At 55.8% G+C, this 27,677-nt stretch overlaps 2 protein-coding genes across 5 annotated transcripts; one reads left to right on the plus strand and one right to left on the minus strand.

The window, feature by feature from the left end:
* Positions 1 to 11,007: 11,007 nt before the first annotated feature.
* On the plus strand, positions 11,008 to 16,602 carry ASB6 (ankyrin repeat and SOCS box containing 6). The gene is made up of 6 exons (XM_055332488.1): positions 11,008 to 11,276; positions 12,751 to 12,932; positions 13,920 to 14,026; positions 14,133 to 14,241; positions 14,859 to 14,945; positions 15,070 to 16,602. Exons 1-6 carry the CDS (start codon positions 11,164 to 11,166, stop codon positions 15,735 to 15,737), a joined length of 1,266 nt encoding a protein of 421 aa, XP_055188463.1. The 5' UTR covers positions 11,008 to 11,163; the 3' UTR covers positions 15,738 to 16,602.
* Positions 16,603 to 16,762: 160 nt separating this feature from the next.
* Positions 16,763 to 25,679, minus strand: NTMT1 (N-terminal Xaa-Pro-Lys N-methyltransferase 1). Of its 4 annotated transcripts, none has more exons than XM_055332508.1 (4): positions 25,535 to 25,679; positions 19,848 to 20,059; positions 18,804 to 19,056; positions 16,763 to 17,675 (listed from the first exon to the last, which is right to left on the minus strand). In XM_055332508.1, exons 2-4 carry the CDS (start codon positions 20,007 to 20,009, stop codon positions 17,419 to 17,421), a joined length of 672 nt encoding a protein of 223 aa, XP_055188483.1. In that variant the 5' UTR covers positions 20,010 to 20,059; positions 25,535 to 25,679; the 3' UTR covers positions 16,763 to 17,418. The 4 variants fall into 4 exon arrangements, with proteins under 4 accessions (XP_055188483.1, XP_055188474.1, XP_055188500.1 ...); XM_055332499.1 differs by lacking the exon at positions 25,535 to 25,679 and adding an exon at positions 21,657 to 22,320; XM_055332525.1 differs by lacking the exon at positions 19,848 to 20,059.
* Between the last annotated feature and the right edge of the window lie 1,998 nt (positions 25,680 to 27,677).

The raw sequence follows: 27,677 nt of genomic DNA on the forward strand, positions 1-27,677 counted from the left end.
CTGAAATTGAGATAACCCACTACCTTCAGACCAGCCTGCACATGGCCCTTTCTTTTCCATTTTGGTTTTGGATTTTATGGATGCAGCGGCCTTGTGTTTGACACTTTCCAGTGGTGGGAATGGGTCCCTTCAGGTCCCTCTCCAGATTTGTTTCCTCACCTGTCAGATGGAGGTAACGACAGGGCCCATGGCCTCACAGATGGAGTGAGCCTGGCACGTGGGAAATGGTGGACGAAGGTATGAAGAAAAGGTATGAAGGTACGAAGAAAAGTCTCTGATAAAGCCAGGAGAGCACACGGAACCTGACCTAGACGGGAGGAGGACTGCACAGGACTTGCGGCCGGCCCCGCCCTGCTGTGCACCTGCTGTCACTGTGAGCACGGGCTTCCCACTCTGTGCCTCGGCTTCCTGTCCTATTGGCAAACTGCCTACTCTCCTCCACTGTCTCATCATTGTGTCCCCAGAACCTCGCATAGAAGGGAAAAAAGGAGAAGCCGATGCAGGCCCTGCCTGCACACAGTAGGACTCGTACATGGTTTTCCTGAGCGTGAATGGCTGGTTGCATGGGAGCGGAGCGGGGGGCCTGAAGCCCCACTGCCCAGGAGACGCCCAGCCAGCATGGTAGACTGCGCATGGGCTGGTGCCAGGGGGACACTAAGGCAGGTCTGGAGTCCTGAGGACCCGGTGGGGCCAGAATAGGTCAGTCTCCAGGCCTAGGGCCTGACAGCCTCCTGTTGAATACCTAGTGTATGCAGGGTTCCCAGAGGGCAGGCTCCAGGCCTGCAGCAACCCTCTTGCTACCCTGTGGGGTCCCCCCACTTCCTGGGGGAGATAGGGCAACAGGAAACAGTCCTGAACAACTCATTCCACAATGATATATTGAGCACCTACTGTGATCTTGTGAGAGCACCAGGCCGTACACACTGGCGGGACTCTGAGTAGGTGTTGTCTGCCTTCAGAGCCTGAGCATCCCAGACTAGACTTCACTGGGCTGGCCACCCTGTTATAGCAAACCTGCCTTCCAAGCTGTGGGCTTTGGGCTGCTGGGACCCATGTAATAACCAGGACGACCCCTGCTGGAGAATTCCCTCTTGTCACAGGTAAAGAAACCGAGGCCCAAAGGGGAAAGGACCAATCCCAAACTGGGGACCCGCCTCACACTGCAGGTCTCCAGGGCCGTCTTCTGGAAGACTGCTCCTACCCACTGCAGCCTTGCCTTCTCTGGGAGTCTGGGGAAGGATGCCAGGGGCCAGGGGCCCAGGCTGAAGCCTGGGGAGCCCTGAACCTTCACAAAGGCTTCCAGAGCCCTCCGGGCCTGCCCCAGCTCCCTCCTGGACCCTGCAACATCTTGCTGTGATTACGTTGTGGTGAGTGGGGTGGGGCTTGTGGGGCTTCTCATTGCACACAGCATGGGGGGGGGCTGTGCCATGAGGTGGGGGCAGTGGCTGACGACAAGGCGGGGATGGAAGCGGGGGAGGGGGAGAAGAGGCTTTCAGCTCACCAGCTTAATTGAGGATATAATGGTTATTATTATTTATAACTTGTTCTTGAACCCACGCCAGGCGAGTGTGTTCACAGCCTGCACAATCCAGGCAGGCGTTAAATAATTAAACCAAGGGCCTAATCGGCAGTGAAACTCCCCATGGGCTTCTACTTCCTTAGTTCGCTGATTGCTGATATTTTGGGGGTGAAATATGACCATTTTTACCATCAAAGGGATCAGAGTTCCAAAGGCAAGAAACGGAAAAAAGGGTGGTGGCGGCCGTTGGGGGGGGGGCTCCCCCAGTTTTCTTTTCCTCTGACTTAGTGGTCTGGTAAAGTTTCTTTAGACATGCAAAGATTTACACACCTTTCTGCAGGGAGCCTTAAATTACTCCCCGATCCCTCACACATTTCCCCGAGCGCGGGAACAGTAAGTCATTGAAGAATGAACAGGCCTCCCCATAACCGCTCCAGCAGCCTTTGAGAAGGAGAATGTCTAATGACTTTTTTTGAAGTGGAGGTCAAGGTTTTTTAAATAAAACAATCTGTATTAATGCAATTTCCTTTTTAGCTGCAGCATTGGATTTTTCCTCCTCCCCCCACCTTTTTTGGGGGGGGGAGGGGGAGGGGAGGCCAGGGTGGGAAAGGGCATCATTTTTCTCCTGCCAGACAATATGTCCCTAATGAGATACATTTATTTAAAACTCTGTATATCATCACCCTGTCAGGGCCTACGAGGGGGACCCTGCGTCTCCCTCTGTTTGTTTCGGGTTAGCAGGGCCGCAGATGGCCCGCAGTCTGGTGGCCCCTGGTCTCCTGCTTGCCCATTTCCTGTAGCCTTGATCATTGCATTTTGTGCCCCTGTCCTGCCACCCTGCACCCCCCACCCCCCACCCGATCACCCAGGTCTTAGCACAGCCCTTCGGCCTCACGCCCTCTTCCTTCCCCAGAGCCTACCTACCTCTTGCTGCTCAGAGCGGGTCCCTCGGGTCCCTCGGATTCCTGGAGGCCTTCCTCCCTGCACCAGGGGGATGATGGCTCTGCCCCAGGCTCAGCTTTTCAAGCCCTGGGCTTTGGGCCAGCAGCCCAGTTTCCCCAAACTTTCACTTCTTTATCTGCCAAATGGGGCTAATAAGAGTGACCCACTCTCCCTTCCTGGGGTTGCCATGAGGCTGTAAGAAGGTTCTGTCTGGGCATCCCTAGCACCTGCCTGGTCCACAGCACATGGTACATGTCCACTTACGGCCGCAGCCACTGTCACCACCGCTGTTCCTGGCCTCCCCAGACATAGAGCAGAGCCTGCAGGCAGGACCTGACCTGTTTCCCTGCCTCCCCCAGCTCACAAGCCAGGGGCACCCAAATGCCTGGCTCATTACCTCTATCCACACATTGTCATCGACTGCCTTCCAGTTCTGGGGCTGGGCTGGGGCTCAGGGATGGAGTGGTGACCCAGACAGCCCAGAGAGAGTAGCGAAGCAGCGAGAAGATCTGGGGCTCATGGGGGAAGGGTGCCAGGAGGGCTTCCCTGAGGAAGTGGCATTGAGCTGACTCCTGTGGCGGAAGCAGGATTCAGCAGGTGAGAGGGGCTGGGGTCTAGGGTGACCGGGCAGGGGGCCCAGCATGTGCAGAGGACCCACAGAGCCTCCTACCTGACTGGATCCAAGGGGCCTGCAGTAGCATCCTCTCTGGCCTCACTGTGACTCATTTTCCACTCCCTGCCAAGATCCTGAGCTTCAATTACATGATTATCTGCTCTGTGTGCACCAAGGTTGTGAGACACCCATTCCACAAATGTGTGCCTTACTCCTTCCTGTGCCTGCTCTTGGGGCTGGGCCTGAGCCTTTGCTGGGCGCTGCTTGGAGCTGGCTCTCACCCTCAGACCCCCCAGCCCTCACAGCCTGCAGAGGGAGGGGGAAGTGGATAAGTGGATACCGCATGTGAGTAGGACTTCAGCATCCTGGGGTGGGGTAGGGTCAAAGAGGCCTCACCCCCTCATCCACCCCCCTTCCTGGCTATGCGGGCTGCAGAGTAGGAGCTGGGCTTTAGGAGAAGTTTGCCTGCCTGGAGCGGGGACCATGTCCTCCCCCTACAGCCCTGGCCCTTGGGAACCTTGTTTGGGCCCAAGGAGTCTAGGACCTTGGGGGACAGGGTAGGCTTGGAGACCAGGGACAGGATTGCTAACGAGCTAACATGGCTGCAAGAGTGGACTAGGCCCTTGTCAATGGCTCAGCCAGGGGAACGAGGCTGGGAAGCTGTCCACTCATCTCCACCCCTATGGGTACCCACTCTGGCCCAGCGCAGGGCAGGGGCCTGGGGCCCGGAGAGTCCTGCTCCATGAGGGCAACAGAGAGACCCCAATGCCTCCATTGCCACCTCCTCCCTTTGCCGACTCCCATCCAGGCACAGGACCCACATTAACCGCCACTGACTGCCTGGGTGAGGTCCCCTTGTCCTGGCCCCTGCCAGTACCCAGCCCCTCCCAGACCTGCTGAGCTTCCTGCCTCCCCAGAGCCCAGCCCAGTGCCTGGCAGTGGCAAGCATGAAACAAATAGCCACCGAGTGAAGTAATAACAATCAGAGTGACCCACATGGCTGTCTAGACAGCATCCAGATAGGCCTGAGATCACCACCACCACCACCACCACTCCCGCACTGCCATTGTGACTCGTGACCTTAGGCAAGTAACTTCCCTCTCATCTGTAAATGGGGGATCTATGCCTCAGGGTATGGGGATGAGTCACCCCACCATGGGTGTTTCAAGCAGTTCAAGGGCTTGATAAATGCTGGCTGCCTGACCGACTCTTGGCCAGGTGCGTTGATTTCTGGAATCCTCTAGAATGACTCTCTTGGTCTACAAAGTAGGCCTTTACCTTTTGTCACTGCTGACAACTTCACAGCCAGAACCCCAGGCGCAGCCAGGCCACACAGCCCTCCCTCCCCGGCTCTCTCTCCTCGTCTCTGTCTCAGACTTCACCTCTGTTCTCCCCATTCTGTGCCTGGGTCCCTGCCTGGGGCTTCTCTCTGCCTCTGCCAGGAATCCTATCCCAGAGGAACCAATGCTCCGGGGCTCTACTGTGTTCCCTTTATGCAGTGAGATGGGAAGAGGGAGAGAGAGAGGGAAAGAGAGAGAGAGAGGAGGAAAAAAAATCAAAGCCCACATATTGGTTCCAGATGTGGTCTTCTCATAGCTTTCTCCAGCAATTTAATTAAATTCCCCCAGACAGCCAGGAGGGTTTCTTAATGATCAAATTTCCCGGCTCCCCTCCTCGAACGGGCCCACTCTGTCTCCCTGACGGATGGCGGACCAGATTCCTCCTGTGTCCGCTCTGCCAAGCAGGGCCAGTGGGGGGTGGAGAGGAGGGCTTTCTGGGGAGCACAAAGGACACTCTGCCCGCCTCAGCCCTCTCTCCTTCCCCGAGGGATCTGAGCCCTCCCTTGGCACAGCCTGACCAGGCCTGGCTACAGTGGCTGGAGGGGGCCCAGTGGTCCCTTCCTTTGAGCTTTGCCTCTGGGCTGGCCTGCCAGGAACTGGTGCCAACGGGGTACCAGCGGCTTCAGGAGGGAGAGTCTCTGGAATCAGGACTCTGGGTTCATGGACCAGCCAGAGATGAGGCAGGCTCAGACCTCCCAGGGACCCTCCCCACACCCATTTGGCTCAGAGAGGGTGAGGCCTGGGCTAAGACCACATGGCCCTGCTTGCCAGGGACCAGAGAGACAGAGGCAGGCTGACCAGGATTTGGGAGGTGAGATGATGCCAGGGAGAGGCCTGGGCGCTATATCTTGGGATGGTTCCCCCATGTGCGACTAAAGGTCAGTCTCAGGAGGCCCCCTGATTTCTGGAGCAGGAGAGCATGTGGGCAAGCCCCCAAACCACCATCCTCTTATATAGATGGGGCGGTAAGGTTGAGAAAGGGCCAGGCCAGAGCCTGAGCCCCAGAAGCCCTCCTGTCTTGGGGCAAGGGGCTGAAGGGCTGTGTAGTGGACTGAATGTTTGTGGGCCCCACTGCCCTCCTTTGCCAAGTTCATATATCGAAGGTCTAACCTCCAAGGTGATAGGAGTAGAAGGTGGAGCCATTGGAAGGTAATTAGGTTAGATGAGGTCATGAGCATGGAGACCCCCCCCAGAAGGGGATCCCCTTTTGTGCCCCTCTTGCACTTCTAAGAAGAGGACCATCCCCCAGGATACCTTTTCTGCATGTGGCTGCAAGGAAGAGGTGAGCACACGGGAAGATGGTGGCTACCTGTTAACCAAGCAGTGAGGCCTCAGGGTGAAGTGTCCCTTGCCAGCACCCTGATCCTGGACGCCCCCCCACCCCCAGCCTCCAGAACCCTGAAGAATAAATGGCCCTTGTGTAAGCCCCCTACCCCCACCCCCCCAGCCCATGGTATTTTGTTGTGGCAACCGGAGTAGCTAAGGCAGGCTCCAAGCACCTTCGCAGCCTGTCCACCTGGGGTCAGCACTCACAGAGCACCCCTGGGACTTGCCTGGTTGAGGGAGCACCTGCTGCATCTGTGTGGAGCAGGGACCGTGTCCGGGGGAGGCTGCCCTTGGAGCGGGCTCTGGCCAGCCGACCCGGGGGTCTTGGGTGTCAGGGGCTTCTTAGGAGAACAGATGGAAGGCGGGAGGGGCAGGGAAGTCTTCCCTGGCCTCGAGATCCTACTGTCCCCTCCTCCTCCCGGCCTCCTTGTCCCTCAGTTTACCCCCTGAGCCCACAGAGGGTTGAGCTTCTGGGAGCAGAGACTTGAGGCCTTGTCCTTCCAAGCAGCACCCCTGCCCCCAGCAGGCTCTGGCCATGAGAGTCAGGGGTCAGGGTGGGGTCAGGATGTGGGGGAGGGGAAGGGGAAGGGAGAGGGGGAGGAAGAGGGGGCTGAAGGAGGGCAGACAGGAGGAAGCCCCGGGGGTGACCTGTCCCATGACTGTGGCCCCGCTCCCATCACCAATCCTCCTCACCCTCCATCTCTGTGCCTCGGTGCCCCTAGGACATGCCAGGGGCTGAGGCTGGTGGCAGCCCAAAAACCAGAGGAGGCAGTATTCCTGCAGATGGGTGGCCACGTGTCCAAACATCTCACTTTACGGAACCTTGGCCAAATCAAAAGAAATGAAAGGGGGGGCCTTTCACCCAATGTCCCCATCGAGGGCCTTAAAAGGGACAGACCTGGCTGCTGACACCCCTCCCTGCTGTGGGCACAGGGGTCTGGGGAGGTGAGGGTCCTGGGAATGGAGCAGGCCCAGACCCTCCCCGGAGCTGCCCACCCTGTGTGTGTGAGTGTGTGCACGTGTGTGCACGTGTGTGATAGAGAGAGAGAGAGACCGTGTGAGCGAGGTTAAATAGGGTGGCTGAGGAAGCATGTGCCTGTGTGAGAATATGTTGGCAAGAGTGTACAGGGTGTGAGGATGGCTCATGAGTGTAGCCATCGGTTTGCGCACACGTGTGAGCCTTCAGGACCATGTGTGAGAGTCCATGGCCCAAGTACATGCGTGAGTGTGAGAGAGTATGCGTGCCTGAGCATGTGAGGGTCTAGGAGTGTGTGAGCCAGAGTGTGTGAGCAGGGCAGGGGCTGGACGGGTGGCTCCGGGGAGAGGTTAAGAGCCAGGCTCCAGGTGTGAATCCTGATGGGGCCCCTCAGGAACTCGCTGGCCTCTGAGCCTCGGACCGCAATGTGGGAATCCTGCTGCTCCTTCCTGCCTGGGGTTTTATGACTAGTCAGTGAGATCGTGCACATCGAGCCTCTAATCTAATTCACGGGACACGGGACACTCCACCATGGCTGCCATTGGCTGGGGGGCCACCAGGGCAGGTGACCTGCATGCTGGGAAGGATGTCACTTGACGGTGTTGGGAGAAGGATTTTGTGGACAGAGCGGGGCCTGGCTCTGGGGTGCACAGCCTTCTCTTCGACCCTAGGTACAGGAGGAGTATGCAGGGCCTGATTTCCCGCCTGTGGCTGATTCAATGTCTTGAATCACCGGCAAGACACTCGTTGATATAAAGGAAGAAAATACACAGAAACACAAAAAAAGATAAAAGTTCCTCAGATCCCAGCACCAGAAAGAGCCACCAACATCCTAGCATAGGGCCATCAACAAAGCCCTGCTTACGTACCCGCGGGTACACGGGTGCACACACGCACACGCCAATTCTTCCTAAGTGGAAATCACATAGTACCTCCTTTCTCTGACTGGCTTTGTTCAACTGCTATAGAGCAGAGTCTCACGTGAGCTAAGTCCCACATCAGCTGTTACCCCTGCTGATGCCAGACAGCCAGAGAGGCTAAACTTCTCTCCTCGAGGTTAACAGTTTTTCAACCTTTGGGACTCACCTGTGCATGTTTTTCTGTTAGTGTTTCTGCCTTCTTCTTATTGATTTTTAATAGTTCTTTATATATTAAGGTTAGCCCTCTCTGTACACCAGATAGTCAGAGGGACTCCCAAATTCCCTGGGGCAGGGGGCAGACCCAGCCAGAGTCTGAGCACCAGGGGCTTGGCTCCAGAACCCCCAGGCTGCTCAGGAATCCTGGAATTAGGCGGAGGAAGTGGCTAGGCTGGCAGAGCAGTGAGAGGCAGTGGCAAGGAAAGAAGAGAGAAGGTTCGGAACTTAAATCAGAGGCTCTGAGTGACAGAGCCTTAATGGGAGACAGATGGAGGAAACAAGGTTGCCCTTGCTGACAGGAGGGAGGTCAGGGGTCAAGGAGTTTTCTAAAGACAGGAGCCTGGGCGACAGGCAGGCGGCGGGGCCTGGCTCCACAGTGTGGTGCCCAGGGGCCGTGACAGAGCAGGGATCAGCTCCTTACCCCTGTTTCTGCAGACCCGCTCAGGTCCACACCCAGAGGAGCTGCGGGGTCACTCCACTCCTAAACACCAGATGGAGGGAGGGGCACCCACGTCCCTCAACCCAGCTGTGCAACGTCAGGCGAGCCTCCAAACCTCTCTGAGCCCTGTTTCCTTGTTTGAAAAATAGTATAACACCATCATTTACTTAATGGAGTTGACTGAGATTAGCACAGAGCTTGGCACATCAGAAAGGGTCAGTAAGTAACCGCTAACTCATTACCATTACTTTATTGGTCACAAGATAATTAGCTTTCTTGTTGGCAAAGCCCACCAGCAACACCATGGGCTGCAAGATTGTCAGCTGAAGGGCCTTCAGTGAGGAAACTGAGACCCGAGACCAGAGGGCCATGGAGGGTGGGGGTCCATGCATCAGAGCCTCTGGTACTTTTGCTGGTGAACTTATTGGGGAATAGGGTATTTTTGCAAATATAATCAAGTTTTTTTTTTCTTTTTAAAGATTTTATCTATTCATGAGAGACACACAGAGAGAGGCAGAGACACAGGCAGAGAGGGAGAAGCAGGCTCGCTGAGGGGAGCCAGATGTGGGACTCGATCCTGGATCCCGGGATCTCGCCCTGAGCTGAAGGCAGACAGTCAACTGCTGAGCAACCCAGGCATCCCAAAAATGTAATTGAGTTAAAATGAATTTGTACGAGATTAGGGTGGGTCCTAAATCCAATGACTGGTGTCAGAAAGAACAAGATCTGGGAGACATGGGGAGGAAGGCCACGTGAACACAGGAGTAGAAATGGGAACAGAGCTGCCACAAGCCCGGGGAAAGCCGGGGGCCTCCAGGAGCCAGCAGAGGCTAGGAAGGAACTTTCTCTAGAGTCTTTGGATGGAGCTAAGTCTCTGCCTGCTGACGCTTTGCTTTCAGACTTCTCGCTCCAGGAACTGGGAGAAAATACACTGCTGTTTCCAGCTGCCCAGCCTGCGATGCTTTCCTATGACAGCCTTAGGAAACCAGCGGAGCCAGGTAGCAGTGGGCCTCAGCCCATGTGGTCCCCCCAGGTCTGTGCTGGGCCCCATCCGAAAAGGCTTCCTCACCACATTCTCAGGAGCAAGTCAGGCCCCCTGACCTGTGCCATGGAGCCAGTGACCCTGAATCAAATGGGAAGGGCTGAGAAGCCTCTGGTTGCCTATCAGCTGCCACACCACTGAGGACCTCAGGATGGAGAGGCAGGGTGTGGATACTTCAAAGAGGGATAGACATTCCCAGCCCCCTCCCCTGGGGGGGGGGACTAACACCTGGGGAGATTGAGGCACACTGGAGCAAGTGCCCCACTCAGATGCTTGCTGTTGCCAGATGGGAATTTGGGCCCAGGTACCCAATCTTCTGATTTTATGGGATAAGATGGAAAGCTCCAGATCAGTGTGAGCAAAATTTCTCAATGTCGCTCACAAAGACACTTCTTGGGGTGCCTGGGCTCAGTTGGTGAAGCGTCTGCCTTTCAGCTCAGGTCCTGATCCTGAGGTCCTGGCATCAAGCCCTGCATTGGGCTCCCTGCTCAGCGGAGAGCCTGCTTCTCCCTCTCTCTCTCAAATAGATAAAATCTTCACACAGACACACTTTCCTGGAGTGAGAATCAAGGCAAGCGTGTGCTGGGAGGCATGGACCCGGTGGTCTGGAGCCCCTCCGGCCAAGTCCAAGCTGCCCACCCCTCCCACCCCTCCTTCTGGCCCTTCCAGGCAACAGAGGCAGAGGCAAACAGGTGTTTTGGGTGTCAATGGAGGTTTTGATAGCTTGTCATTTGATCTGTGCAGCAACCTTGCAAACTTAACAATAACAGCAAGAATTAATTATGCAGCCCCTGCTGCAGACTGGCCCCTGCTGGGCCCCTGTAGCCAGACGCTTAGGATTGGGTTTCCCGGGTACGTCTGTTCTGCCCGTGGTGGGGGAGGAAGACTGTCTTCGAACGGCTCTCTAGACCTCTTCTCCTTCACTCAGCAACTTTCGCCCGAGGCAGGTGCCGGATGGGAGAGAGCCCAAGGGCGCGTGGCGGGGGTGCGAGGCCGGGACCGCGACCGCACAGCTCTCGAGGAAGGGCTTTGGAGTCCGGGAGGGCGGCCGGGCTCCGATGTGGGACCCCAGGGGGTGGAGGTCGCAGCGGATGACCTAGGGCAAGAGGCCCCAGCCTCGGGCTCCTTCCTGCGGCCGCCACGCCCTGACACCGGCCGAGCTCCCGACCCAGCAGCCCTCGGTGGGTACGATTACCCGTCCTACGGGGGAGTAATTCAGGTTCACGGGGTCCATCGAGGCGGAGAGTGGAAGGAGCTGGCGGCCTGCAGGGCCAGGAGCTGCGGGGGAGAGTACGGAACTGTGGTGGGTGCGCGTCCACCTGCGTGACGGGAGGCGAGAGCCAGGCCCGGCCGCAGGGAGGTCTGACCCGGGGGCGCCGCCCGGGGCTCCAGGCACCTCTACCGCCCGGGAATTTGGGCAGCGACCGGCCGGGGAGCGCAATGGGCGGAGCTCGGACGGCGCCCAGCGGCGGCGGGCGGGATCGCAGCGCCGGGCGGGGATCCCGTGTGCCGGCAAACCCGCGACCCCCACTCGGCCGGGGCTGGCCCCCCGGATGCTCCGGCTCGCGCTCCGGCTCGCGCTCCGGGGCGCGCCGCGGCCCTCCCAGCCCGCAGGGGGCGCTGTGGCCGCCCGCCGCTTCCCTAGCCGGAGCGGCCGGAAGTGACCCTCGCACTTCCGCCGCGGAGCAGCCGGGTGGGCGGCGGGCCGGCGGGGCGCGGGGGCTGGTCCCGCAGGAGCCAGGTCGAGCCCGTCGCCGCCGGGACGCGCCTGGTCGGCACCTCGGCCTCCGTGGAAGGTGCGGCCGCCCTGCCGCCGCCGAGGCCGCCGCGATGCCGTTCCTGCACGGCTTCCGGAGGATCATCTTCGAGTACCAGCCGCTGGTGGATGCGATCCTGGGCTCCCTGGGGATCCAGGACCCCGAGCGGCAGGAGCCCCTGGACGGGTAAGTAGCTTCGCTGCCGCCGGCGGCCGACCCGGCGCTGCCCCCCTTAATGATCTCCACAGGCGTGGCGGGGGTCGGGGTGGCTGTGTCCCCGCTGTACCGATGCAGAGGCGGGCGGAGGCCGGAGTTGCGTTGCTTTGAGCTCCTGCACCTGGCCCAGGTCTTGCCCCTTGCAGGGTGGAGAGTGCTCCAGGCCCGCGCCGGGAGGCCGGGAGGGTGGGGTGCCGGCGGGGCCTGCGCCTCGATGCCCCACCCTCGGCCCTGCCTGCCAGTTGCAAGGGAGCAGGGAGGAGTCTGCGGGCCTCAGTTTTTACCCGAGAGCAGTGCGAAACTGAATTCTGTAGCTGAGTTTGCATCTTACATAGACGAGCAGGTGGGAAAGGTATTCGGGGATGCGTCAGTGAGCTAAAGGAAACCCCCAGCCTCGGTGATGCTCATACTTCAGAGGGGAGAGACTGACGGTCACTAGTCGGGTGTGTGTCCATTCGGTGTAATGGAGAGAAGAGCAGAGAGAGCCGAAGCAGGCGTGTTTCTGGGAAATCCCTTGGGATTTCAAACCCAGTGGGTTTCATGCGTCTTCGCTGCTGTTGGCTTTGAGGCTTGTTTTGAAAACAGTGTGAGATGTCTCCTTAACTTTAAGGCTGCTGTGAGGGTGAGGGCGGGGCAGCAAAGGGTGTGCTGTGTGGCCTTTCCTAGTACCAGAATTTTTTGCTGTGTATCCGTGGAGCACCGGGCACCCTCCCAGGCTGGGGAAACAGTCGGAATCCTGTCCAGGCAGGGGGTCGGACTTTGATTCTGACAACTGAAGGGTCCCAGAGGGGTGAGGCTAAGGGGAGTAGGGAGCATTGGTGAGGAAGCGAGGCCTCACCCAGAGGTGGTGGCCTGTGAAGGAGCTGCCTGCAGGCCTGAGCTTCTGGAGAAAGCCACAGCAGCTCTTGGAGGTCAGTGCTGGAAGACAGGTAGGGTTGGTGCTGGGGTGTGAAGGGCCAAGTGTGCACTCAGCCTTCTGGGGCCTGGGGGGTTAGACATCTGAGTGTGAGCACAGGAGGGCCTGGGCTGCCCTGGCTGTGGCGGTTGCCTGGTCTGGCCTCCTCTGCAGCTCAGGGACAGTCAGTGTCAGGGGAAAGGGTGCCAATGTCTGCTTCTTGCACCTGGCTGCAGAGGCTCCCCTTCAGGCCCAGCACCATAGCTGTGAATCTTTGTACTCAATCCAGGGACCAGACTGTCTGGGCAACTGGAGAGGAGGCTGGAGACAGCCCCAGTTCTTAGCAAACGCAAGGAGTCATCTGAAGTTAAAAGATCCAGCTTGCTATACCACTGGCCTTTTTCCAAAGAGACTTCCTGCCCTCGCAGAACCAGGATCCTCCCTGGGGGTGATGACAGCAGACCACCCACCCACAGGGTGTGCAGGCTAGCTAGTCCTACAGCCATCCCCCACCCCCACCCCAACTGGTCCACCTCTCTCCTGCCCCAGGCCCAGTTATGTTGCCAGCGAGGAGAGCCGAATCCTTGTTCTCACCGAGCTGCTGGAGAGAAAGGCCCACTCTCCATTTTACCAGGAAGGTGTGAGCAATGCCCTGCTGAAGATGGCCGAACTGGGACTGACCCGGGCAGCCGATGTTCTCCTGCGCAATGGGGCCAACCTCAACTTTGAAGGTCAGCTGGAGCCCAGAGGGGCTGGGGGTGGGGTGGATAGGTGGCTTAAGTGGGGCTCTGCCTTGGGTGGGGAGCCAAGCCTTCAGGCACTGCTTCTCCTGTTCTCCTGGGAGCCACTTTCCTTATTTCTTCCATGGGTGGTGACTAAGGAACCCCATCCCCCTGTGGGCTTTCAGATGGCTCTTACCACCTCTGCTTCAAGGGTGAGTTGGTTGCTGCTTCCACCATGTGATTGATCAGCACACTTGCCCAGCTAAATCCTGGGTTCCATTAACATGAAAATGTGGTTGCTGGCACTATGCCCAGAGCTCAGGGAGAGCAATTTTCTGCCACTTATTCAGAGCCATCTCGCATTTTTGCTCATGCCACAGGAGAGGGAAAAACACAGAAGTGACACTGGGTGTAAATCACAACAGGGCTGGGTTAGCTTCTAGCCCAGAGAGCCAGGGGATGGGGATGGAGCCAGTTTACTTCTCTGGCCTTCTTACCAGGGTGGGCAGGGTCAGCCAGGAGACATACAGGGCTGACCTGTGACTGAGTTGGTCTTTGAGCCAACACAGCACATGGCCAGGCACGCCTCCCCTCCCCTCTGAGGACAGGCTCAGAGGGTGCTAGGCTCCTGGAGGGCTGAGGAGCTGAGGGGCACGGGGCCTGTTAGGAAGTCAGTCATTTGGAGACTGGCTTCGAGGATGTGGCTGTTACTACCAGGCTTCAGAAGCTGTCACTCCGGGTGCTTCTCCTAGCAGCCTGAGAAGAGGCCCCCTTACGGTTCCATTTTACAGAAGAGACTAAAGCCCAGACAGGTGAGGTGCTGCGCCCACTAGGATGCCCCCAGGATCCTGACCTAGGTCTGACTCCAGAGCCTGCGCTCTGGCACCTGATGAGGATGGCTCTGTCCTGACCCCTCATGGTGACAGAAGCCTGGGTCTCCTCAGGGAAGAGGGCTGGGGCCGATAGGACTTAGACGAGCTGTGTCTGTGCCTGCAGACCCTGTCACTTACTACACGGCCCTGCACATCGCCGTCCTGCGAAACCAGCCGGACATGGTGGAGCTGCTGGTGCGCCACGGGGCCGACATTAACCGGAGGGACCGGGTAAGGGCCGGGTCCAGCCTGCTCTGAAGCAGGGATGTGGTGAGTGGGGGGCTATGGGCAGCCTCACAGGCCCCCAGGCCCATTCAGCTATGCTTTCTTGGCTCAGATCCATGAGAGCAGCCCCTTGGACCTGGCCAGTGAGGAGCCCGAGCGCCTGCCCTGCCTGCAGCGCCTCCTGGATCTTGGAGCAGACGTCAACGCGGCTGACAAGCATGGTGGGTGCCTCCCACAGGAAAGCAGGGCACCTGGCACTGGGTGCTTTGCGAGGGAAAGCCAGAGCACCCCAGGACAGTGGCTAGGCGTGCAGGCTAGATTTTGCTGCATTTTGCTGACCTGCAGAAGCTTTCAGGAAGTGGTGCAGCCATTGGCCCCATGCCAGCCCCTTGAGGTCTGTCTGTAGGAGGAAGTAGGGCATGCATGTGGTCAGATTCTGAGGCAGAGTTAGCACTTCTTGGCAGAGACTCAGCCCAGGTCTCAGGTAGCAGCATCTGCGTGTCCAGAAATATCCCACGTCTTCTGGCCACTCTGCTCTTGGTTCTGTGTGGGTGGAAAGGGAATGACTAGAAACCCATCACCCTCCACCTTGGCTGAGAAGTTGATCCTTTTTAAAGTTTGCTTTCTGGGGGTGCCCAGCTGGCTCAGTTGGTAGAGTATGTGACTCTTGATCTCAAGAGTTGTGAGTTCAAGCCCCATGTTGGGTGTAAAGATTACTTAAAATCCTTGAGAACAAAACAAAGTCCACTTTCTCATCCTGTGTGGTGTCCCCTGCACCTGAGGGGTGGTCCTGACCTTGGTTTCCTGGTCCACACTCCTCATTCTCTTCCTTCCATAGGAAAGACTGCTCTGCTCCATGCTTTGGCCAGCAGTGACGGGGTGCAGATCTATAATACTGAGAACATCCGGCTCTTACTGGAAGGAGGTGAGGCTGGTCCACAAGCTGTTCCCAGGCCCTTCTCTTTCTTCCCACCATTAAACATGAAGCATTACTTTGCAGGGGTTTAAGACCTTCTCCTGTTTTCTCTTTTCCTGACTGGCTCTTGTAGGGGCAGATGTGAAGGCTACCACCAAAGACGGGGACACTGTGTTCACCTGCATCATCTTCCTGCTTGGTGAGACGGTGGGAGGGGACAAAGAAGAGGCCCAGATGATCAGCCGCTTCTGCTTCCAAGTCACACAGCTGCTCCTGGCCCATGGGGCTGACCCCAGCGAGTGCCCAGCCCATGAGTCCCTCACACACATCTGCCTCAAGAGCTTCAAACTGCATTTCCCTCTCCTGCGCTTCCTGCTGGAGTCTGGAGCTGCCTATAACTGTTCCCTCCATGGTGCATCCTGCTGGTCTGGCTTCCACATCATCTTTGAGAGGCTCTGTTCCCACCCAGGCTGTGCTGAAGATGAGAGCCACGTGGACCTCCTGCGCAAAGCTGAGACCGTCCTAGATCTCATGGTGACGAATTCCCAGAAACTCCAGCTGCCTGAAAACTTCGATATCCATCCTGTGGGCAGTCTAGCAGAGAAGATCCAGGCCCTTCACTTCTCCTTGAGGCAGCTGGAGAGCTATCCTCCATCCCTCAAGCACCTATGTCGGGTTTACATCCGGCTCTATCTTCAGCCCTGGCCTGTGGATGCGAAGGTCAAAGCCCTACCTCTGCCTGACAGGCTGAAATGGTACCTCCTCAGTGAGCATAGTGGTACCGTTGAAGAGGACATCTGACCACTCCCGGATGGAAGGGTGCAGGGTCTGGGCAGCTCAGCCTGCTGGTGGATTTTGGTACCTGTGGCAGCCTTAGGGGAGAACCTTCTGGCCGTCTTCCGGAAGGTACAGGTTGGGAGATGAGACTTGATCCTTACTGTGTACCGAGAACACAGGTGGAGCCCAGCAGCTGCGGTCATTCCTGTGGGAAAAAAACTCTGTCTTCCAGGGGGACTGCCCCCGCTTCTGTCTGCCAGAACCCCAAGTCTCAACCACATTGGGAAAAGGGACAGGGTGTAGATTTGGGACAAGTGTACACCTCGTCTGCAGGGAGCATCAGGCAGGGTAGCTTTGAGTCTCTGTCCTCCTGAGAGCTGCAGGAGGCTGGTCTGTCTTGCACGGGGCCCAGCTAAAGCCAGAAGGAAGCATGGTAGGCTTGTGGGGGACAACCCTGCAAGGCCCTTCACTCCCAGCCTCTCCTCATGCTAGATTATGTCACATACAGAAGTGCTTTTGGTGGGCTAGGGAGAAAGCTGAGCTGACCCCTGCCACCTTTGGCCGTTCTGGGACCAGGTCACCCACGGCCCAGCCACCAAGGCATGGGACTGGACTCTGGTGGCAGCTGTCTGTGCCAAACCTGGGACCTTGGGAGACCGTGTCTTCTGCTAAAAGCAATTCTGCATGACCAGAGACAGTCCTTTCCAAAATGTCTCAATTTTGTGAGGGGTCCATCTGATGAAGAAAGCTACACTGCTGAAAGCTGACTGTACTGCCCAGGCCGAGCCCTCACAAAGCCGAGTCCCAGGCACACGGGCCCTTATGAATTGTGTAAATGCTGGGGAAGCAAGCTGAGGCAACTAAAGATACATTATAAAGTGAAACATTTCTCTTGGCCTTCAAGGTGACATTTTGGCCCCTCACCCTTCCCCAGCCTCAGATAAAGGTTCCCACTGCAGCCATTAAGAGGTGAGAAGCACTAGGGGATGGCAGCATCTGGTGGGGACAACACAGCACTGCTGTCCCAGTTAAAAAAGAGTACCACTCCACACTGGCTAGGGCCTTCCCATTACAGGATTCACCCATTTATTTTCTGACTGAAAGTGCTCACCGAGGAGGAGCTGCCAGGCCCAGCCAGGAGTGAGGCTGCAGACTTGTAACGATCACATTAGGGACACCAGGGCTCCATCACACAGGCCTCAGAAAGCAAACATCCCCTGCAGCTGCAGGAGGTAGCAGGCCTGCCCAGGCTCGCCGTAGCAACAGGGTGACAGTGCCAGCTCCAGGCCCGACTCCTCTCCTCCCCCCAAGGGAAAAAAGTCCTCTATGACCAAGAGTTCTCTTCCTCTTAAGGCAGCCAGGCCTACAGCTGGAAGGCCAGATGGTAGAAGGGAGATCCAGGGAATCTCCACTTCTGATGGGATCACTATTCCCAGTGGGGAGCACCAGGGGCCCTGAAGTCACGCGAGTCTGCACTGCCCAGAGAAGCAGCAGAGCCAGGCTCCAGCCTCACTGCTCCGTTCAGGGGCACCCTTCCTCACTGGGTCCCATTATGTCTTTTGAAAAAGAGTCTAGTGATGGACGGCAGACAGGTATATTTAGCGGTCTTGCTCAACACTCCCAAACCATCGTCATGGAGCCTCTGGGTCTTGCCCGGCTGCCAGTCCCCACCCCACACTGGTCCCTTTTTCCTGCCAGCCCCCGCTCATCTCAGGGCTAAGCTGTAGACGTGGTAGATCTCATCAGGGAGGTTCTCCTGGCGCTCCTGGGCTAGGAGGCTGAGGCCTGCACTGCGGACGATCCTGTGGACCACGTCAAGGTCCCGGCACACACTGCTGTCCACATCATCCAGGATCACACCCTCCTGGGCCATGTTGTCTTTGATGACAATGATGCCATTGGGGCGCAGGCCCTGCTTGCAGCGCCGCAGGAACTCAGCCAGGTGCTGATCAGTCAGGTGGCCTGGGGACAACAGAGGCTGGGGTCACTAGGGAGGGAGTGGTGCCAAGCACGTATATGTCACTGGCCATGCATGGCTCTCAGCCTCCTCTCACTGCCTTACTGAGCTGTCTAAACACACAGGGCCTCCCTGGCTCTCAGCAGTCCAGAGAAGCTTACCAAATCCCATTCCATGTAAGAGGAAGCTGGCTCAGAAGCCACTCACCAGAGAGCAGTCACAAAGTACACAGCTGGGATTTCGCCCTGAGTGGACGACTTCTGAGCCCTGCCTGACACCTACGCTCCATGCCAATCCCCCTGCTTTGAGGCCTGGATTAGGGGAATGTACCAAACGGTTCCTTCCCTAATTAGAACTCCAGACAGGCAAAAAAAAACCAAAACAAACCTCCAGATAGGCTTTTAGGGACCACAAAATATAGGGCCAGACCCAGTGTGTCCCCAGCAGGGCTGTGGTATCTGTTATGGAGTATGAAGTGGGTGGCCAAATGCTGGTACAGTGCCCTCCCCCCCCCACCTGCTGCCAAGTCAGCAGCCCAGGAAGAGTGCCTTGGGTGTGCTGCTAGGCTAAGTAGGTGCAGGATGGACGGTAAAGCATGGCTCACTCACTGTGAACAGCAGGAGTAGCCAAGGCTTCAATATTTCCTCTAATAAAAAACATTTACTTATAAAAACTCATTTCCAAGTTCTTTGAATGCGGTAAGTTATTGGTCATTTCCATTTTTTCAACAAAAAACTGCACCCAGGGATACCTGGGTCGCTCAGCAGTTGAGTGTCTGCCTCCAGCTTGGGGCATGATCCCAGAGTTCTGGGACCAGTCCCACATTGGGCTCCCTGCAGCGAGCCTGTTTCTCCCTCTGCCTATGTTTCTGCCTCTGTGTCTCTCATGAATAAATCTTTAACAACAACAAAAAAACTGCACCCAAACGGGTCATAAAAGGTACTGATAAAACATGGAAGGTGTACTTTAAGGGAGTGCCTTCCACAGTCATGGCGAGCCCAGGGAAGGCTAGAGAAACCCCTGCCATCTTGCCTGCTGCAGGTGCCCTGGGGGCAGTGGCTTCCAGGACTCCGGGGGGACCACCTCTGTGGCAGGAGGTGTGTGGAAGGTGGAGAGGGCTGGGGAAAGCTCACCTATCACCCACTGGATCCAGATGACATCGTAGGAGTTCGGCTCGGGGCTGAAGTCCTGGAGGCCGCAGCAGAAGTAGTTCCTCACCCTCTTGCCCTCTTCCCCCAGATACGTCTTGGCTTTAACCAGAAAATCTTCTGTCACGTCCACCATGTCTACCACTCCAAAGAGCGGCAGCAGCAGCCTCTTGGTGATCCTGCCTATGCCGGCTCCACAGTCCAGGGCACAGGAGGTGCCCGTCTTGTTTGGGCCTTCCTAAGAAGCAGAGAAGGCACAGACTCCGTAAGGAAGGCTCAAAAAGCCCGAGGGACCCTGTCCCTAAGAAGGGCTGTTCCTCCCACGCTCCCAAGGTCACTCCAGTAAGGACCAGGCATGTAGGCTGTGGGCTAGCACACATGGGGTCGCCAGTGGGCAGGAGCACACCTTGTGCCTGTCCTGGGCCACCTGTCTAAAATGAAAGCCGACTTCCACTTAAAGATGGGTAATTTGAATAGGTGCATTTATCTCCTCTCACTCCCAGAGCCCCATTAAAACAACAGGATGGAAAAAATTTAAGCAGTGAAAGAATGGAAGACTGAAAGTGGGCAGAGAGACATCAGGTAGAATGAGGAGCAAGCACCAGCCTCTGATGCTCACCAGGGGAGGCCACAGCTGGGCACACGCCAGCCTGGCACAGAGGAGGGCAGGGCAGGTGAACAACTAGGAGCCCGCCTTCAGCAGAACAGCCAGCACCTACAGCCCAACAGCCCGCAAACATGGCAAGAGAGTGAAGGATTCAATCCAGACAAAACGGAACGGTTAAAGTGAGACTCCGTGCTGGTGCCGGAAACCCTCGCACAGTGACCAGATCCCATCTGACAACCCTGAGACAGAGGCCCCAGTCTACATGCTGCCCCCGCCCCAGCCTTCGAGGCCTGGGTGGTCGACGCCAACAGATAACCAAAAACCCTGTGGTGATCCGTGTGAAAAGTGGCGCCCCATGCAGAACAGGGAGGGCCACCAGGGCCACATCCTCTGTTCCTGGACAGCACACCAGACCTGCCTACCCTCAAAAACCTCTGCAGGAACTTCCGGGAGCTGCTGATGTCGATGCTGGAGATGTGGCCATACCCCCCGAGCATGCCGTCCACTGTGGGCGGGACTTCCTTCCAGTACGTCTTGGCCTTTGAATAGAACTGTTTCTCATCTTCTATCACCTCACTTGTCATGCTGTCACCAACCGAGTCAGCTCGGGCACCAAACCCAGCAGCAGTGCCTCCTGAACAACAAAAAAAAAGCAAATCAGCCAAGTCAAGGGCCCCAGTCTCACCCAACGCTTCACTGGTCATGTAACCCTATCCAATGCAGAGAGATGTCCAGTGTCCCCAAAACTGCTCCTATTCCTTGGATGACAGTGCTGTCTCTCGTATTCAAGACATTTTGCAAAGTTACCTCTGTATCAGAGGAGAAGACCCAGAGTCCTGGGCTTCTAGTCCTTTCCTTACTATACAGGACACCTGACCCGATGGCTTCTAACTCTAGGGTATCGAGAACCCCCAATCTACACTTGAGGAAAGTGAAGCAGGGAACCCCACCTTCCACAGTGGATGTTCCAGCTGATTGTGGGAGGGTTCTGGGGAATCTGCATGCCTCCCTCTCACTCTAGAGCACAGAATGAAGCTCGCTGTGGGGTCTGGTCCTTTGTTAAGGTGCCAGGACTCTCTATAGCTCCATGCACACAATGGCAACTGTGCAGGGCTGCAGACAAGTACAAGACATAAGCACAACACACCCCAGAGGAAGCGCTTCCCTGAGGAGTGATGACCATCAGCTAAAACTAAGGATGAGGAAGGGTTCACTAAGCCAACCAGGCAAGCCTGCTCCAGGAAGAAAGGCGTGAAAAGCACATAGAGAGCCCCTGCAACTGGAAATACATAGTCAGGGGAGCACATCTGTAGATTAGACTCCTCGCTAAAGAGCAGGGAGCTTAAACTAATCGAGAGTCTAGCAGGGAAGTGACAATAGATGTATGTTTCTGGAACTCGGTTGACAAGCTGTGTGGACTCCAGGGCGAGAGTGAGAGCAGATGCAACAAGAGGGTGTTTGTCAGAACAGGTGGAGAGGCAATGACAAAGCAAGAGCCTGGGCCTGGGAGAGGGGAGGGTTTGGCAGCTCCACACCCAGCCACTCATGCCAGGGAGGGACCGAAGGGTCAGATCTCTACACTGAGGCATCTGCATGCATCAAAATGGGTCTGCACTGAGCCAAAAGTACTATGGAAACTTAAAGAATGGAGGATTCCTTTCCAAATGGCAGACAGGGGAGCAGCTGAGAGAAGGCAACCTGAGCTAGTCCCTGGAAGACAAGTAATGCTGGGAGGGGGGCAGCACAAAGAGACACAGAGGGGGCAGGGCACGTGTGTCACCCAGAAGACTGTTGTGATGGCCTGGGCTGACTGGAATGCAGAGGAAGAGGGTTATTATGGGGAGATGAGCTTAGATGGGCAGACTGGTCCTGGGTACAGGAGGCTCCAGCAACAGGCTGGGGGCCATGGGTCTAGCCTGTTGGTAATGGAAAACCAATGAGCTGAGAGTTTCTGAAGGACCCAAGGTATGCCGGGATATAAGCTTGGGTGGGACCAACTGGCAGAGTGGGAACAGCAGGAGCCACCCTGGCAGTTGGGATAAGGAGCAGCAGCGCTGTAGGAAGATAACAACAGGGGCACATTCCCATCATAGGCTCTCAGCTCAGGGGTCACATCCCCAGAGGCCCTCCAGGAGCAGCCCAGCGAGAGTGGCTTCCTCCAACACCTCGATCCAATCCCCACATTTTCCTGCCATCAGAATGTATATTTCTATATTACACTGTTTACTTACTGTCTAGCCTCCAGTGGGATGGAAGCTCCAGAGGCATGACCTTGCCTTTTCACCACTGTGTCCCCAGCACTGAGCCCACAGGAGTCCCTCAGTGCAGGGGTCACAGGACTCCTGGAAGATGGGATAACACAGAAAGCTTCATGTGGAACCCCAGAATAGTGTTCAAAAACAAGTAAAAAAACCCCGAGGATGCACGAATGCTTTAAGGGTTTCAAGAGAAGTAATCAGATGGGAAACAGAAAAGTGCCCTAAGGACAAGCATACAGCCCTCAATATATTCTGACTAGGACAGAATTTTCATTGGCCATGTTTGTTACTAGTCCCCAACGCACAACTGTACTCTGAACCTGTCCTAGAAGACAAGGAGCCTTCCAGAAGCGGCAGGCCCAATTCCACCCAACAACTCAGGAATGCTCCTCACTGGTGCAATCTTGCTTCCACCAGGTCAGCCCTTTCTAGGGAACCCAGCTAGCCAGTAGGGGCATCAGGGGAGGGTCCTCCTCCCCAACCCCTGGCTTCTTCCTGGATTTGTATGTTCCTCAGGGACAAGGCCACACACTAGCCCTCTGAGGAATCAGAAGAAAAGCGACAGCATCCACATGCCCTAGCAGGTCCAGTTCTTAGATCTGTGATTGTCACTGTTTCCGTCCTCTGGAGCCCTTCTGCTGTGTGGAGAGTCCTTCAATCCCCTTCAGATTCTTTTTTTTTTTTTTTTTTTTTCCGCCCCTTCAGATTCTTGAATCAGCTCTCAGACTGATACTCTAGCTTCTCCGTTCAGGTACAAGAGCCTGGGACTGCAGTGAAGGCAAGTTCCAACTACTGTGTCAATCGAAGAGCCCTTTGGGGTAACAGGCTGGGGGGCCCTGGTTCTAAATATAGCATCCCCTCACCCTGGCTCACCGCCATGTCCCACACCAGTGTCCTAGCACCTGAGGCTATTCCTCCACACAGTAGAGAGAAAGTGGCACACAGCTCAACAGGAATGAACTTCCGCTCCAGCCCTGAGTCACATGGTAAGCCAGAGAACACAGAAACCTGCCAACACCCAGAAGTGCCAGCTGGTAGAATGGAGATCACTGTACTTCCCGGACAGCTGACAGGAAAGAGGGCCACCAGCCTGAATGTCACCACAAAGCTCAGTCTGGGGCTGCCCAGCCCCCATCAACAGGACCCACAGCCACCATGTCACAGCCTCTCCACCATTACCCAGGACAGATGGCATCAAAGCCAGCTCTTCCACAGCATGCCAGCAGAGCTCCTACTCAGCACTCAGACGGGAGCTCAGCAACACCAACTCCGTCCCCATCACTGCCCGCCAGTCTTGGCAAACTGCTGGTTTTGTCTTCATATCTGTCTCCCCACCAGCCTGGGAGCTCCTTAGAAAAACAGTGGCAATATCCTGAGATGCATCACTGTTATTTCTCTTGCATCCCATGTAGCATACAGGCATTCAACAAAAAATTCAATCCCCACTACATGAACAGAATAAATGTGGGGCCACTCACCTGGCTGTACTCTCTTTGCCTGTCTGCCTTCCCTTCCAAGAAAGCAAGCTTCTTGGGGACAGGGACAGGACCTCATACCCCATTAGCCCAGCACCTGATACAAGGTGGGGGTTTGCTAATTGTTGAAGGATTCAAAGAATGAGCTTTATGTGGTTACATTCTCCACTTCTGAAAAAGTCTTACAAAAATCCAACCATTCAAAACTGGTAACATTGAAAGCCATTACTGACAATGTAATTTTTTGCTTTACCAAAAGCCTTACAACATGATTTCTTTAAATGTCAAGGTCCTCTGAATAATCTAATTTACAAGAACTCCACTTACAGGCAGATTCTAGGAACAAGCCAGGGGAGGAACATCCAGGATGGGAAATAAAGGCAAGTATGATTTTGACATTTGTTCCAACAGCTGATTAATTAGTAAACGTGACTCCTTGGGGCCCTGTCTACACTTTATCTCCCAGTGTCCAGATCAGAGTGGGAAAGAGGACCCTAGGAGTCCAAGGGAACAGTGGGGTTGTCAGTCAAATAGCAGTAAGCCCTCCTTTACTCTGCCCAGGTTGTGGTGAGGAGCTATGTGGCTGCAGGGGTGGGAAAAGGCCTGGACACAATCTGGCTTTGTGTGCATCCTTAGCTAGCTTGGATGGGAAGAGAAGCCTTTTGTTCACAGTGGACTATGCTCTTCAGCAGGTAGAACGTGTTGTCCATCATTCATGGTCATGCAGCCACCTCCTCTTTCCCTCCAAGGTGGTTAGGCAGCCGCCCCAGCTACTACTTCTCCCAGGGTCCATGGAAAAAAATGGTGTTTGAACTGTCACCATCAGTGCTTTGGGGAGGCATCACATCCTCCTCATTTACCAGCCAATAAGAAAAAACCTGGAAGCAACAGGAGGCAAGAGCCTGCTTGACATTACTTCCTCCCTCTTGCAGCCTACTGGACAGGGCCTGTTCTCCCTGGATCTGTGACAGCAGCTGGACATATGGGAATGGCAAGGTGCTCTATGAAAAAGAAAGGGAAGGAGGAAGTAAACAAGACGAAAAAAGGCCAGATGGAGGAGGAGAGATGGGGCTCTGGTAGAGTCAAATGAACCACATCTGAATCCTGGCTTTGCTTTTCTCTGGCCGTCTAATCTCAGATAAGACACCTAACTTCAGTTAAGTTTATCTATAAAATGGAAACAGCAATGTTGACTTTACAGAAACGCTGTGACAATCGTCACAGGTCGGTGTGAAAGCATCAAGTGATCTGTACAGTGGCAGGTACATATTATCTCAAGTTCAGAAATCTCTGTCAAATGAAATTCTCATCAATTCTCTCTGCCAATTGTAGAGATCAAACGGGAATAATGCAGTGATATGCCTTATGAACTGTAGAGTGCTGGAAACACCTAAGGGATCACTACTGTTATGCTGGGGGGTCGGTCCAGCAGACAAACAGCTCTGCAAACCTGCAGTGGAGGGGAGTGAGCTTCCCATCTGTTCCAGCACAGAAACAGTGCAGATTCTGGAGATGCTACCTCTGTGACCCTATGGCTTCTGGTCCCCACCAAAGCATTCTGCATGTACCTCCAACCCTCCCCCAGGCCCCAGCTGACCGACAGAAAGCCATTCCACTAAAGGAGTGTTGTGCCTTAACACAAACACACACAGGAAACCAAGAACAGCGAAGGAGGGAATTCAGACCCCTTAACACAGTCAAGGCCCCCATCCCCCAGGGGATCATCTCTCTCTCTGGGCAATCATTCTACACATTCAGACCTTGTACAAGACCCACCCGCCCCACTGCCAGGGCCTCTGACACCAGCTGTTTCTATCCCAGAGAGATCCCGCTGTTGATGGGCAGCAGAGCCTGGGCCTCTGGTTCGATCTGGCAGCCCCTGGGCCAACAGGCTGACCTTGGCTCCAAGGGCTCTCGCGGAGAGCTGCCTTCTGAGTGGCACCAGTGGGGAGCTGGAACGGGAGCCGGGTCCAAGGTGAAATACGATAGCGACTCCCACGCAACGGGCACTACTGTGCCCGGCTCTGACCTGAGCATTTTACTGAATCCTGACACCTACCCTCCGAGTGCGTGCTCTCCTTAATCCCCGTTTCTCACAGGGGAAACTGAGGCTCAGATGGGAAAGGGCCTAGCTACGGTCCCCGGACGCACCCCCGGGGGAGTGCCCCGTCCAGGGTCCGGCCGCCTCGACCTTCCTCCCCCACCCGCCGCCACCGGTGGCCCAGGTCCGACCACCCCGGAGCCCGCACGTGGGGCTCGGGCAGCTCGCGCCGGGTCACGTGACGAGCCGGGGCCTCAGGGCGCCGAGGCAGTTGGGGGCCGGGGCCTCCCTTCCCCCGGCGGCCACCGCTCCCCGCTCCGCCGCGCGCTACTCACCCCGGGCGGGGGCTCCCGGGACCCGGGAGAAGAGGACGGGAAAGAGGATGGGGAAGACGGCGGCGGCGGCGGCGGCGAAGACCCCACAAGCCCACCACCAGCTCCGACAGACCGCGGACAGACGCGACACCTCGCGGCGCGCGCTGCCTTTGTCCCCACACGTCACTTCCGGGAGCCCGGGGCGGGGCCGCCGCTAGCCCCGCCCCGCGGCCGGTTCGCCCCGCCCCGCCCCGCCCCGCCCCGCGGGCGGCTGATCTCAGTTGACTTTTGGGTCCGTGGCAGGACCTCTCGGACTTAGAGCCTCCGCGCCGCGCCTCTCTTGCCTCCAGCGCGCGAACCAGTGCGGTTAGAGGCTGACGGCAGGACTTTGAAAAGCGAGCGTTCTGCAGGTTTTCCACTGGGTAAAAAGAGGAGGGGTGGGGGGGAGGAGGTGCCTTATTACCCAAATTGCACCCGTAATAATTTGCATTAAAAAAAATATGCATGGGGGGATCCCTGGGTGGCGCAGCGGTTTGGCGCCTGCCTTTGGCCCAGGGCGCGATCCTGGAGACCCGGGATCGAATCCCACGTCGGGCTCCCGGTGCATGGAGCCTGCTTCTCCCTCTGCCTGTGTCTCTGCCTGTCTCTCATGAATAAATAAATAAAATCTTAAAAAAAAAAATAAAAACATACAGATCAAAGGAAGAAAGGAAAGAACAGAGAAAGAAAGGAAGATATCCTTGACAGTGCCAAGAGGCTGTTACCCCAAATAAACAGAACTAGATCTTGAAGTTTCCATTCCAAAAAACCTGACCTCCCATAGGCTCCTCCCATATATAGAAATTTTGGAGGGGTCCCTGAAACAATCTTGATGGAATGTGAGTTTGCAGGTGGGTAGGCCTTGTGAACCTCTCCAAGCCTCAATCTCCTCTCTGACAGTGTTCAATGTGTAGGATAGCCCAGGTCCCACCTTCAGCCCTGTGCCTGCAGGGGGCTCTCAGTAAATAGTATTTATCATTAGTTCATTTTTCCTAAACTGATGCTCTGGTCTTAGATTTACAGTGCCTTCCTCTGGGCTTTGCACACAGGAGGTTCTTTAAAAGTGTGTTTGCTCGCACACCTGGGTGGTTTAGTCGGTTAACCGTCTGCCTTTGCTCAGGTCATAATACCAGGGTCCTAGGATTGAGTCCCACATCCGGCTTCCTGCTTCCTGCTTAGTAGGGAGTCTGCTTCTCCCTCTTCCCCTTCCCCCTGTTCATGCTTTTTCTCACACACATTCACTCTCTCACAAATAAATAAATAAAATCTTTTTTTAAAAAGTGTTTAACGAAGTGAAAGCTACAGGAGGGGGAGCTGCTGACTGCTGTGGAGTCCTCCAAATCCGTTTATGTATATATTATATGGCATCCTCTCCAGAGTACTCCAGGTCAGACTTGGTTTCCCTGACCTGGGCCCCTGTCCTAAGCTTCATTTTCCATATGTTAAAGGGAAGGGGATAAATCCTAAGCAATCTCAAATGCTAGGTGCATCTATAATCTTCCTTTGGGGGCAGCTCTGAGCCCGGCTCTTTTAGGGGTGCCTAAAAATCCACCCCCACCTTTTTTTTTTTCCCTGTCAATGGATGAGAAAGTCCCTTCCCTACACCTGGTCTCTGAGGCCTTTCCAGATCTGGACAGCTCCAACCTGAATTGGAGCCTGAATTCCCAAGCCTTGCACACAGTAGTTGGTCAAGAAATGTTTGCAGCATGCCAAGAGCTAGAGGGCTCCTTAGAAATCATCTAGTTAGTGAGGTGCTCCTCATCCATTTTCTAAAAACTCACGTGCTCTTAGAATAAATATAAAAAATGTTCACCTTCCCCACTCAATATTCCAATTTCCTGAGGAAGTATGCCCTTCCATCCCATTGAGTATTTGCAGAAAATGGAAATACATCAACTATGATGCCTCCTCCAGGCAGACTTACAAAATTGTAAAATGATATCATGCCAGTGAAATTGCTGGTCCAAACAATCCTTCTCCCCCACTCATGTTTCACAGAATAAGCTTCTCCCCTGCCCTTCCTAGTCAAGAGTCACAGATGGGGCCCAACAGTCTGTTTTACCCTGAGAACAGACAGACTTTCCAGCATTACACAGCAAACAGAAGCAGAGCCTGGATCTGAAAT

The sequence above is a fragment of the Nyctereutes procyonoides genome, unplaced genomic scaffold (assembly GCF_905146905.1).
Source record: "Nyctereutes procyonoides isolate TBG_1078 unplaced genomic scaffold, NYPRO_anot_genome, whole genome shotgun sequence".
Taxonomy (NCBI): Eukaryota; Metazoa; Chordata; class Mammalia; order Carnivora; family Canidae; genus Nyctereutes; species Nyctereutes procyonoides.